At 34.8% G+C, this 14,198-nt stretch overlaps 1 protein-coding gene across 1 annotated transcript in view; it reads right to left on the bottom strand.

Moving 5' to 3' along the window:
• The window catches only part of sema6ca (sema domain, transmembrane domain (TM), and cytoplasmic domain, (semaphorin) 6Ca), a 30,781-nt gene that overhangs the window by 15,993 nt on the left and 590 nt on the right, over positions 1-14,198 (bottom strand). Inside the window, exons 2-9 of the mRNA XM_016256098.1 lie at positions 12,602-12,728; positions 9,700-9,814; positions 7,296-7,353; positions 5,956-6,012; positions 5,088-5,189; positions 4,922-5,012; positions 2,420-2,545; positions 173-261 (exon numbers count right to left, since the gene is read on the bottom strand). Of these exons, the coding sequence (XP_016111584.1) occupies positions 173-261; positions 2,420-2,545; positions 4,922-5,012; positions 5,088-5,189; positions 5,956-6,012; positions 7,296-7,353; positions 9,700-9,814; positions 12,602-12,728 (765 nt within the window). The remainder of the gene's footprint in view (positions 1-172; positions 262-2,419; positions 2,546-4,921; positions 5,013-5,087; positions 5,190-5,955; positions 6,013-7,295; positions 7,354-9,699; positions 9,815-12,601; positions 12,729-14,198) is intronic.

Below are 14,198 nucleotides of genomic sequence, written 5' to 3'. Positions count from 1 at the left end.
CACACACACTCACACACACACACACACACACACACACTCACACACTCACGCTTACACACACACTCACTCACACACACATTCATACACTTACACACTCACTCACACACACACACATTCATACACTTACACACACACTCACACACACACACACACACACACACACGTTGTTTACCTTCCCAGCGCCGGTGTGCTCCACCGCGATCTCACTGAAGAAGAAATACACGTAGTTGCCGTATTCGACAGCATGCAGGAAGTGAGGCTCTGTAGAGACAACACAACAGACAAGATATCACGTTGGGTTTTTGTTTGCTTGTTTATAATTTATATATTCTATATTTGTTTTCAAGAGGTTAAACTGTAGTAAACTACGAAGAGAATACAACAAAATAAAAATTACAATTTCACCACATTACTAAACTAAAACCATAACCCATATTCAATGTAACATAAGCACACGTTAAATTTCCATATATGTAATATGAAGTAAAAACAAGTAAGAAACCTACTAGAAACTGGAGCAACTTCATACATATTTTAATATCCAGTCCATAGATTTATGTATGCATTTTTGGATATATACGTCACGCACATGTATTTCCATCCTAAAATCTATCAATACATGTTGATATTATACAAGTAAATATATAGAGGTAAATATAAAAGATTGATATTTATTAAAATATACATACACATTACAAAAACGTATATAAACATACAAACATGTTGCATACAAGTTGTTTTAATAAAGTTGTTTATATAAATAAAATATATATTATAGGGTTGACATATATGGTTGCTACATATAATACCATATAGAAATCTTCATGTAGATATTATTAACATGTGTACATATATACATTTTAGTAAGGGTTATATATATATATTTATAAAGCGGAGAGTTCCGGTGCTTGATTCTGATTGGCTGAGCCGTGTTCGAAGCTGTTGTAAATGACGCTACAAAGTAACACACACCTTTGTTTACGTTTGTGTGTTGCTCGGCAACCACTTTGTAGCAACCACAACTGTTTCTGAGGAGCTACATTGTTTGGTGGAAGAATACTGTGTTTATTAATATCATTACACTTTATTTGCTCCGTTTTATTTTGTGAAACCTTACTACATATATGCAATAACCACGGCTTCTAGGGGCTTATTGCTTTATCATCTACCCAGACAAAGTTCGTATGTGAAAATTACGTATTACCTTATAGATAACATAATGCAATATCACCCTAGATACAGAGCGATATATGTTAAATATTATATTTACATATGGGGAAAAACTCATTACTTGAAAGAAGTAATTTTTTCTGTTTTTTGGTCCAGCAGGTGAAAATGTTGGATCTGATCACTTACTAAAGAATCAGCACACGCTCCTCAACAAAACACATGATCTGAGGAATCATTCATCGACTAAACGAGGCACCTCTGAGCCATTTGGAGTCGTATTTGACGGTCCGCAGGACGGGTCGCCCCTCTCCACCCAAACTCTTGTAGATCACTGCGTCACTCGCCTGGAAGTCCGTCACTGTGCCCGAATAGAAATGACCATCTGAAACACAGAGACAAAACACACTAGTGAAGGGGTGACTCAAACTCTGGTGTCTAGTTAGGATTTGTGGCTGCCAATCAAAAGCAATTTAACCCTCTAAGCGCCAAACGTCATACTTAATCAAATAGACTGTAGTTCCTAATATGGTGTAATATCTCATTTGTATTCCCTACCACTAGATGGCAGACATGTAGTACTTCGATTCTAGACCAAAATTACGTCACGTTCCTATTCAAAGTGTTCGAGCAAATAGCAGAGCAAGTGAGCGATCGTGTCATTGATGCGGAAGCAGTTCAGTTCAGAGCGTCTGAGTAAATTGTGAGATTTGTGAGAGAAAATTGCCAAATGGCTAATAAAAAGTTGTACCGTGAGGATGTGTTGCAAATGTTATTCGCCGATTCTGACTCTGAGGGGAATATTTGCCTTTTGGAAATGACGATCAGTCGTCTAATGATCGCGCTTCTCGCGGTACATCTTTGCAGCGCAGTGGTGCCGCCGTACAAGGCGAGAGTGTTCACGAAGCCTTTATTTGCTCCGTTTTATTTTGTGAAACCTTACTACATATATGCAATAACCACGGCTTCTAGGGGCTTATTGCTTTATCATCTACCCAGACAAAGTTCGTATGTGAAAATTACGTATTACCTTATAGATAACATAATGCAATATCACCCTAGATACAGAGCGATATATGTTAAATATTATATTTACATATGGGGAAAAACTCATTACTTGAAAGAAGTAATTTTTTCTGTTTTTTGGTCCAGCAGGTGAAAATGTTGGATCTGATCACTTACTAAAGAATCAGCACACGCTCCTCAACAAAACACATGATCTGAGGAATCATTCATCGACTAAACGAGGCACCTCTGAGCCATTTGGAGTCGTATTTGACGGTCCGCAGGACGGGTCGCCCCTCTCCACCCAAACTCTTGTAGATCACTGCGTCACTCGCCTGGAAGTCCGTCACTGTGCCCGAATAGAAATGACCATCTGAAACACAGAGACAAAACACACTAGTGAAGGGGTGACTCAAACTCTGGTGTCTAGTTAGGATTTGTGGCTGCCAATCAAAAGCAATTTAACCCTCTAAGCGCCAAACGTCATACTTAATCAAATAGACTGTAGTTCCTAATATGGTGTAATATCTCATTTGTATTCCCTACCACTAGATGGCAGACATGTAGTACTTCGATTCTAGACCAAAATTACGTCACGTTCCTATTCAAAGTGTTCGAGCAAATAGCAGAGCAAGTGAGCGATCGTGTCATTGATGCGGAAGCAGTTCAGTTCAGAGCGTCTGAGTAAATTGTGAGATTTGTGAGAGAAAATTGCCAAATGGCTAATAAAAAGTTGTACCGTGAGGATGTGTTGCAAATGTTATTCGCCGATTCTGACTCTGAGGGGAATATTTGCCTTTTGGAAATGACGATCAGTCGTCTAATGATCGCGCTTCTCGCGGTACATCTTTGCAGCGCAGTGGTGCCGCCGTACAAGGCGAGAGTGTTCACGAAGCACAAACAAGTGATCATAATATGCAAATTAGACGAGTATATTTACACCCCACATAAACTTTCGGTCATGCCCAACATTTTTCTAATTTACATTAGATCTCTATCTTTAAGCCCTTTCAAGCCACAAGCTTTTGAAATCTTGATGTCAAAATCCAGCATTTTTCACCAAAAAAAAACCCTGGCGCCTAAAGGGTTAATCAATCAATAATTTAATCGTTCAATAGCCTGCATTTGGCTTCAGACAAAAAAGAAGGAATACAAAAACAATAATATTGATAATCATCAATCAGAATACTGTTTTATTATTTAAAATACAAAACAAAAATAAAAAATACAAATTATTCTAAAAATTAATAAAGAAATATATTACTTTTTACTGTAAACTTAAATGTTTTATTAAAATGTGTTTCATTGTATTATTATTATTATTAACAATAACACTCACAACAATAATACTACTACTAATAATAATAATATTTATTATTATTACTATTATTGTTGTTATTTTACAAAACAACTAATATTCAATATGACTATACAAAATCAAAATACTTTAATTGTATTATTTGAATTGTAAAAATTAAACAATCAATAAATATATTTAATTTGATTAATAATAATAATAACTATAATTATTATTATGACTATTACTGTTTTACAAAGTAACTAATTTTAATTAAATATTTTATTAAATTAAAATGTTACTATTTACTGTAACATGTAAAATGTTTTATTAAATGCATTTAATTTTATTATGATGAATAACAACAACAATAATTATTATTATTATTGTTTAAATAAAGTTTTAGTAATTTAGTTTGTCGTTTTTTAAAAATAAGTCTATATTAGTTTTTATTACTGTAATTTCAGTTTTAGTTATTTTAGTACATCAAGTTAAATTACGATGAGAAATATTGCCTTCGCAGCTAGCTGAAATAAACTTTAACTAAAAAAAATATAAGAAGAGTTAATTTGCAAAAACCGATAAACACCACTTTTTAAAAAAAAAAAAAGAGCTGAACCCTAAACACGTCGTTTTGTCGAAAAAGCCGGTTTTGTTCACTTCCAAGGCATCGCAAGTTCACGTTTCACTGCAGAAGCCGATATGCGCTCTTGTTGTTTTTGAACAGAAGCCGATAAATCCATTTTAGCGAATCAGCGCGCTGTATTCAGGTCAGGTGACAAGGCTACTTTCACTCTGAAAAGACACGCTAGCTGAGAGGAGTCTCGTCAAAGCTGACTAAAAGTGATCGAGGATCATTTCGACGAACTTGATGAACCTGTGATATCTTCTTCAGGGCGAAAAAGGAAAATAAAAGCTGAAAGGTTTTCACGGAAGCTTGCGAAAGCAGCGCGTTACAACGGAGAGGGAAAAGCTCAGTGTAATCACATCCATACAGTTTATGATCACCACAACAACAACGTTTGTCAGGCGTTTACATTGCAATCTGAGGAGATTACGAAGATTAAACCAGTGTTTTTATAAACTCTAAAGCATGAAATGTGGAGTTATCTGCTTTTGCTATAAAACAAACGTTTAATATGTAAAAAAAAAACATACTTTCAATGAACTTTAATTTTGTAATTACCTGTATTTGTTTAAGTTATTATTACTTAATCAAAACAACCCAACTGCAGTTCGACTGATATTACTTGGAATGCGCAATAATAAAAAAAAAACGTGATTTCTGAAAAAAAAAAATGTTGATTTGAGTTATCGGTTTTTGCAAATGAAATCTTCATATAGTTATTTAAAAAAGAAACCTTAAACTTATTTTATTTCAAGTAATGATAATGTTTTTATGGTTTTAGTTGAAGTTAGTTCTATTACTCGTGGTGTGTTTCAGCATCTCACCTGCAAACACTCCTACGTTGGACTGGCGAGACTCGAATGGACATCGGGCCTGACCCAGCAGCTCCTGACCGACCTGCTCCAGCGTACTCAACTGAGCACAAACAACACAAACAGCAGCGTGAGAAACTCCTGCGTGAATGTGAGGAGTCAAATCTGTGTCACTCACTCTGTAGTTCCTGCAGGCTGGGTTCAGCGCGTTCGTTCCACACGCAAACAGAGTCTCGTCGTTACGAGGCACAAGAACCTTGATGTAATTATAGCATTCATCCTGAAAACAGAAGATGCATGTTTTAAAGGGATAGTTCCCCCAAAAACTACAATTCTGAACAGAAGAGAGAGTAGAAGGAAAAAAATACATTTTCTTTTGCATAATTGTGACCCTGGACCACAAAACCAGTCAATTTTTCGAATAATAAGCTGAATAAAGTAGCTTTCCATTGATGTGTGGTTTGTTAGGATCGGACAATATCTGAAAATCTGGAATCTGAGGGTGCAAAAAAATCTAAATATTGAGAAAATCATCTTTAAAGTTGTTCAAATGAAGATCTTAGCAATGCATATTACTAATCAAACATTAAGTTTTGATATATTTACGGTAGGACATTTACTAAATATCTTCATGGAACATGATCTTTACTTAATATCCTAATGATTTTTGGCATAAAAGAGAAATGTATAATTGTGACCCATACAATGTATTGTTGGCTATTGCTACAAATATCCCCCAGCGACTCAACACTGCTTTTGTGCTGCAGAGACACAGATAGGTCCAAAATAACAGTTCAAAATGTTTAGCGATTTGTAAATGAATAGCTATCACAAGTGTGCATAGGAAAACATCAGAGACGGATGTCAGTATAAGGTGTAAACGGTTCATGGCAGAACATGATGAATTCAGCCGCTCTTCTGTCTGTGGTTTCATCAGCTGACACTTTCTCAACAGTGAGATACTGAGCAGACATCTTTAGTCCAGCTGTGTGTCGTATCAGACGCTCTTCATCTGATCTCAGCTCTGCTCTGATGGAGATACTTACGCTGTTTCTTCCTCGCACGGCGCACTTGGACACGTCTGTAGAGCTCCACGTCAGTATCTGAAAACACAGATTAGCATGAGCCCGCATGTGTGGCAGTTACAGTGTTGGCCTTTATGAAAACATTTACATTTAATCATTTAGCAGATGCTTTTATCCAAAGCGACTTACGAATGAAGACAACAGAAGCGATCAAAATCAACAAAAGAGCAATGATACACAAGTGCTATAACAAGTCTCAGTTAGCTTAATGCAGCACACACAGCAAGGTTTTTTAAAATAATATCATAAATAAAAAGAAAACAGATAGAATAGAAAAAGAATAGAGCAAGCTAGTGTTAGAGGTATTTTTGCTTTTGTTAAGTGTATAATAAATGAAAAGAAAACAGATAGAATACAAAAAGATTAGAAAGCAAGTGTTAGTTTTTGTTTTTTTAAAGAGTGCAAGTCTAAAAGGGACAAGTGTATTTTTTTTAAGAATAGAATTAGAATAGAGAGTGCTAGAGACTAAACGAAAAACAATTCATTATTTTCCCAAATTCTGTTAGTTTTATTTTTTCTAGATTCCATTTTAATGGTTAAATTAAATGTATTGGTTCACTCAAAAAAACTAAACAAACAAACAATAATAATTCATTGAAATTCGGAAACATATATTTTTTTTAAACGTAGGGCCATTTTATAATTTTTTTCCCTAATTATTTTTTACGATGTAATTTTTCTGGACTCTGTTTCATTGGTTAAATTAAATTTTAGCAACCAAAAATCACGTCCAATTAATTGAAACGTACACAATTTAACAACAATGTATAAAAAAATAAAAATAAAGAGTACACTTTTAGGGCCCTATGAAATCAGTTTTCCCCTGAATTCAGTTTTATTTTTTATTCCATTTTTTTTTCTTGGTTCAGAAAATTTAACAGTTTCATTATATCTTAATAATCAAAAAACATGTCTAATCAATTGAATTCATAAAACGTATGACAATTTAATAATTTATTATTATTATTTTTTTTACAATAATAGGGTACTATGTTTTTCTGTGTTGTCCGTTTTAATAAAAAAAATTTTTTTTTATACAAATTTATTACCAAAACAGTAGTAATCAAATGAAGGCATAAAACATTAACACTTTAATTAATCTTTAAAAACGCAATCAAATGCAGATTTAAAAATTCCTTTTATTTTTTGACAAACTAAATGCTGCACAACAAAATGTTTACTATTAACATTTTTAAAAATGGAAGAAAAAGTGTGAGATATTCCTTAAATTGTATTATTATTATTATTATTATTATCATACGGTCCATGTTTTCTGCATGGGTTACACCTGTGTGTTTTACCTGCTGTGGGATGATCTTATCGACTGCAGACGTGAGATTCACAACAAATACATGGTCTCTAAACAAGAGAAAAACACAAGAAAAATCTAATTGTGTTTCTCCAGCTGCATTCCTTTAAGGCAGTGGTCACCAACCTCTTTAGGCCCAAGATCCCTGACCTCGGCCTTTATGAAAGACAAGATCTACCTATTGAAGAATTGATAGAAAAAGACATCCCAGATCGTGCCTTTTACTTAGTATTTTAATTAGTGATGCGCCGATCATAGCCGATTCAGAATTTTCTTTTCCTTCTTTCTTTTTTAACTAGCAAATTGAATCCTGATACTGATTTTTAAGCAGATTTATTTATCGGCTATTTGCTTTATAACAAACAAACTGGCTTTAAACAAAAATATCTAGCCACTCTCTGACAGCAGGTGGCGCTGATGAACAGGGTTGCCAGGTTTTCGTAATAAAACTAATCCAAGCGCGTTTCGAAGAGGGTTCCCCTGTAAAAATTGCATTCCGGGGGTAAAATACACGTTTTTCGGCGGGGATCTTCCAGTAAAACTCACATTCCAGAGGCTAAATATCACGTTATTTGGGTCGCTTCAACCCGCGGCAACAGGGTTAAAGTAGCACAATTCTGCGGGAAAACCACGGACTTGGCAACACTGCTTATGAACTGACTTATGAATCTTGATCGACGGGTTGGCGACCACTGATTTAAAATATACATGTGACAAAATATGTGACCCTGGAGCACAAAACCAGTCCATAAGGGCCAATTTTTCGAAATTGAGATTTATACTAGGGCTGCGTATCGATTCAATTCTCGATTTATTTTTTTTATACATTCAGTGAATATAGTTTTAATACAAATGCTATTGATATTTCTAAAAAATTAACATTAAACATCAGTTTACAAATGATGAATTAATAAAAAGAAATTAAGGCCTGTATTTCAAACCTATTCTTTTTTTTTTGTATAGGGTCCTTGTTTTAAACAATAATAGGGCCATATAAAAGAAAAATGGTTTACAAATGATGAATTAATAAAAAGAAATTAAGGCCTGTATTTCAAACCTATTCTTTTTTTTTTGTATAGGGTCCTTGTTTTAAACAATAATAGGGCCATATAAAAGAAAAATGTCTGGTAATCAGATGAAGGCATAAAACATTAATTTAATTTATCCTAATCAAATGAAAAACCCTTTTTTTTTTTTTTTTGGGCAAACTAAGTGCTGCACAACAGAGGTTTACTGTTAAAGTTAAAAAGAAAACAAATGCGATTATTCCTTTAAAAATAAAGATTTACTAATATTTATTAGTAGCAGTAGTAGTAGTAGCATAGTTGTCCGAAGACTGCTAAATAGTCATATTTCTGATACGTTTTCTTCACGTTAAACTAAACTTTTATTTTGACGGGTTGCCGTGAGGAACTTGCAGCTGCTGTGTGTGTGATATGATGGTAGTTTTGTCAATTTTAAATGATAAAATGCTAGTGAAGTGACTCTCAGAGCAGCTGCGGATGATATTCGTGTATTCATATCATTATAGTGAGACGACAGAGGCTGAAAACACCGTGAGCGCCGCCCGCGCTTTAGTAAGCGTGTAGTAAACAAAACTATTGGTGCGTCGCACCATCCGCCATTCATTCATTCATTGCGGAAATCATGGTGCCTTTTACGCGTGATGTCGAACGCTTCCACAGATTTGTAGTATTACTATAGAATTTTACCTGAGCATTGCAAATCACGCATGCTTAGTTCTCGCTTCTTGTCAACCGTATCTAACAGCAACAGCCATGATAAGCGCTGAATGAATGCAAGCGCAAGGTAAATAAGACATCTAGTGGAGAAGACTAATGATAAGATTCACGTTAATCAGATCTCGTTTTAAATGTCTGCTGAAATAAATACCGCAAAAGATCGAATCAACGTCATTTTAAAAAACGATTAATCGAAAAATCTACTTTTTTTTTGCCCAGCCCTAATTTATACATCATCTGAATGATCGGACAATATTTGGCCGAGATGCAACTATTTGAAAATCTGGAATCTGAGGGTGCAAAAAAATCTAAATATTGAGAAAATCATCTTTAAAGTTGTTCAGATGAAGTTCTTAGCAATGCATATTACTAATCAAACATTAAGTTCTGATATATTTACGGTAGAACATTTACTAAATATCTTCATGGAACATGATCTTTACTGAATATCCTAATGATTTTTGGCATAAAAGAGAAATGTATAATTGTGAGCCATACAATGTATTGTTGGCTATTGCTACAAATATCCCCCAGCGACTCAACACTGCTTTTGTGCTGCAGGGACACATATATGACTGTCTAATAGCACCACATTTCTTTAAAATTCCTCCAGTCCAGGCATGTGGTTTGGTGAACAGACTGATCTTCAGTGACCTGGCAGCGATGTACAGCATATGCTGGATCCGGATCATCCGCTGATAGTCCAGACCCAGACGCTCCGTGCCATTATTAAACATCAGACCCTGAAAACTGGGATACAGGTGCGAGTCTGTGGAGCACAAGAAACAACTCATTCACAAACAGACTACTCAACCCGCATTTATAAAATACAAGCCGTTTTCTATGATGAACTGCTGTTCGTTGCTTATATAGGTTATTATAGTTAAGTGACACTACAACCACAAAAAAAACTAAACTTGCAATAAAATTAACATGAACTGAAATCAAATCAAATACATATAAAAACACTTATAATTATTTTATTTCAGCTAGTTGCTAAAGCAGTGTTATTTTAGTATCATTGTCTTTTTTTTCAGTTTTTACTTACATTTTTGTTCAAGTTTTTGGTGTTTTCATCATTTACTATTTTTTTTTATATGACTCTATAATTGGAACTAATTTAATTAAAATAAGTTTAAGGTGTTTTATTTTTATTTTAGTGAACATTTATTTTATTTCAACCAATAAAAATGTGCTTTATGGTTTTAGTTTAAAGTCAGTCCGAATCCGATTTTTGTTCATATCCGACTGGATATTTTTGTCGTATTGGTTTTAATATTTTGCAGGTTGTCTGAGCAGCACAGCCAAACTAATTTGCATATTTTAAAAACAATGTCAATGTAATAAAACATCAAATAAAAGATGTTTAGGCCAAAGTGGGCGAAGATAAAAATCTTTGCCATTATTTATTCTTTGTAATTAAAAAATAAGATGCACATTAATACACAAATAAAACGAACAGTGCTTTATTTTTAGGTACAGTAGGTGTATTTAGCGTAGCATTCAAGAAACTAAATTAAAAATATCAAAACACTATATACACGTCACTGTATAAATTATGCATCGATTCTTATTAAAGCAACTGTATTCAAGTTTTTCAGTCAAGAGCAGTGAGTGATTTTTCTCAGTTTTCTCGTTTTATTTGGTTCCCCACATTCTTCAGAATATCTCATTTTGTGTTCAGCACAAGAAAGAAATTAATACAGGTTTGGGACAACATGAGAGTGAGACAGAATGTTAATTTTGGGGTGAACTGTCCCTTTAATGACAAGCGGCAGCATGTTTGGAACTATTAGACTGCTGTCACTTTAAGAGCTGCACACGTCTAATATTCAGGCACGCATCTGTTTCTCTCTCAACTGTTCCGGGGCTCGACAATAAGGACTGCCTGATGGTTCTGTTTGTACAGAGCGCACAGACAGCTGCGTCTCTGATGCGCAAACCCCGAACTGAGTTTCTTTCTGCGTCTTTCTTGCGCTTGATGGAACAAATATCATATGTTGTATATGTCATACAAAATACACGTCTTGGCGTGTAACTTTAGCTTTAACAATGATTAGTCTTTATTTAATTTATAGCCTACAGTGGAGTAGAGATGCACCGATCGACCGGGCAGTTTTTGTTTTATTTCAGACTATCTCCGTTTCGTGCTTGCACACAAACTGCATCGCAATGTCATTTGTGTGGAAATATTACGTTAATATTATATTTAGTCTGTAAACGGCTGTTAACAGAGGCCAGCGACGCTGAAGACGGACACAAAGAGGAGAAAATACTGTAGCAGGCAGAACAAGATCGCTGTTCACGATGCGCGAAATATAGGAAGAAAATCCTAAATACTAAATTTGATATGGATGTGTTTCTGAGAGGAACTGACTGTTTTCTGAAAAGTTTACATGGTAGTTTCTTTTCATCTTGGCTCGGTATAATGCATTTAAAGTAGTGCTAAAATGCACAGCGCTGCTTTGTGTACAGCAGTAACCAAGTAAACGCTGCTGTTCCACGAGCGCCACCTGCTGGCAGAGAGTGAATCTGCGTCTCATTCATGCGTCTGCTGTTTATGTTTCATGCAGGTGTTTTATGTAGCATAATTTCACAAAGCTAAAGTCAGACCAATCTGCTTTTGCTTCAGATTTTGAAATTATACAGTCTTAATTTAAAAATCAAACATTGCACACGCTACAAGTGTGTATACTCTTTTTTTTTTTTTATCGATTCGTGATTAAAATGCTGTGGCTACCACTAATTCCAACACAGTGAAGAATATAGAAATGTTATTTTAGATGTGACTATTCGATTTCTGTACCTGAACACCTACAGACATAAAATCCTTAAGCATCATTTCATTTGTATCTTTGTTCTATATATTCAGTGGTGTTATTGTTTGTAATTTGTTAGTTTGTTCTTATTTACTGACTGTTCACTTGCCTGATTGAACTTTATATTTGTGCTAGCTGTTTTTGCTGTTGTATTGAAATTGAAATTGAAAATTGTCAAATTTAATTGGCATCTAAATATTGGTGTCATATAAGCTTATTTATTAGAATACAAGATAACTGATCAAAAACAATGATAACAGCAACTATTTAATTTTTTTGCGGCAGGGCCAGTGAAAATGTTGGCAGGGCAAGTAAAAATTTAAACAACTGGACCAGTAGAAAAAATCCTTAGCGCTGAGCCCTGAGTTCACTGTGTTTATATGTAAACCATGTGTGTTTTTGACAGCTTTTGCATAATCAGACATGAAGGATAACTAATCAGACGCTGTTTTAAGGCTTTAAAGCACATGCAAATAATGTAGTTTTGTGATTGTGAATAAGTGCAGTGTCCCGTGAGTGTAACTCTACCGCTGAGTAACATTTGATGTGAATGTATGTGGCGTTGTACAGTAGATTGAGACGAGACGCCAGAACTGTGACTGAATTGCAGTGTTTCTTCAAAAGCAGATCGTGGAGGCATTTTAATCACCCACAATCAAAAATCATAATATCACACGGCCCTAATTGAGACCAACACAATCACTCCTCTCTGAGATCCCGTCAGTCATGTGACTCACCTTCCAGACGCACCACACTGATTGGCTGCAGATCCCTGGGGAAGGGCGTGGCAGTAGCAATGACTGGGAGGAGCCAGGCTAATGAGACCATCGTCACGACGACAGAGTAACATGCCCTGTCAATCATCTGCAAAGGAAACCAGACGCAGACAGATGACATCACTTAAGAGTTATTGTGAGTTCATAGTCTGACTCTGAATGTTTGAACGTGATGAAACTCAAAGATGGATGCTGCTTAATTCAAAGACAAAATCTTTGCGTTGCATGGTCTTTGTATTAGCTTACTGTAATATACTGTTTCTCATTGGATGGTGAGACAAAGATACTAAATGATCCCATAACAATCTGACGCAACATTTAAAAACTGATCCGACCTGAATCTAATCTGACACGAAGCTTTGTGTGTGTGTGTCAGTGGGAGACACTTTAGCTAATTAATGGCTAATCAGAGCTAATCTTCCATTAGACGGATGAAGCGGGACACATGAGTTGGGGGTATAATCTGGATTTTGTTCTGTACGGGATTATTGAATTAAAACATTTATATACTAGAAGCTGAAGCACTTGACTTCCTGAATTCTCCTTTCATTAAATTGCATTACATGCCTGTAATTAACTGTAACTTTCAGGCCATTAATGAAGCGCAGAGAGCCAATTACGCAGATTGTTTGGTTGGTAAAATAAATGTTGTAAATTCAAATCAGAGCGTCTTCCGTGTCTGGATGTATTCTTGAGTCTATAAGGTAACAATAATATAATACGATAACCTTGTTTGAAATGGGTTTGGCTAAAAGAAAATGTTGGTTTCGTCTATACTACTAGGTACTTATACTATATTGACTGGGTTAAATAGAATTGCATTACTAAAAAAGAGACTAAAATACAATTTTCATTGACTAAAACTAGACGAAAATAGTCATGGATAATTCTGACTAAAATGCTCAGACTTTTAGTTGACTAAAAGTAATTAAAACTAAAATGACAGCTTCACACAAAGACTAGACTAAAACTAAAATTAAAACAGGCCGCCAAAAACAACACTAGTGCGTGGATAAACTCTTAAAGGGACCGCGGGCTAATATACCTGCTGCTGTCTGTCATATTAATCACTTAATAGAAAATAATAGAAAATCACTTTCTGCTCTTGACTGAATACGTTTTATAACTTTAATGGAATGCATTAATCTGTATTTAATTTTTACAATGAAGACTACAGAAATTAAAGTTATTTTACATTTGATTACTTTAATTTCTGTAGTATTTCTTAACTGAATCAGGGCTCGCAAAATTTAAAACTCCCTGGTAGCCCTTCGGCCAGGTACTCCTCAGATTTTGGTAGCCCGAAAATGTATTTAACTAGCCCAGATAAAAAAAATATAGAAAATCAGAGTTTAAATGTCAATCAACATATCACCAAATATGAAGGAATTAATTTTATTTCACTATTTACAGGGTCTCTGCAGAATTTTTTTTTAATAAATGTAAGGCAATTTATGACCTATTTTAAGAGCTGCAGAAGTAAAACGAACACAGTATGTAATGTAATTTACACTAATAACTAACAAATATTTGGATTAAGTCTTAGATTTACAATTAT

This window comes from Sinocyclocheilus grahami, unplaced genomic scaffold (assembly GCF_001515645.1).
Source record: "Sinocyclocheilus grahami isolate Dianchi unplaced genomic scaffold, SAMN03320097.WGS_v1.1 scaffold1396.1, whole genome shotgun sequence".
Classification (NCBI taxonomy): domain Eukaryota; kingdom Metazoa; phylum Chordata; class Actinopteri; order Cypriniformes; family Cyprinidae; genus Sinocyclocheilus; species Sinocyclocheilus grahami.
The sequence above is the reverse complement of the archived record's forward strand: the minus strand, read 5'-3'. Positions and strand labels throughout refer to the sequence as shown.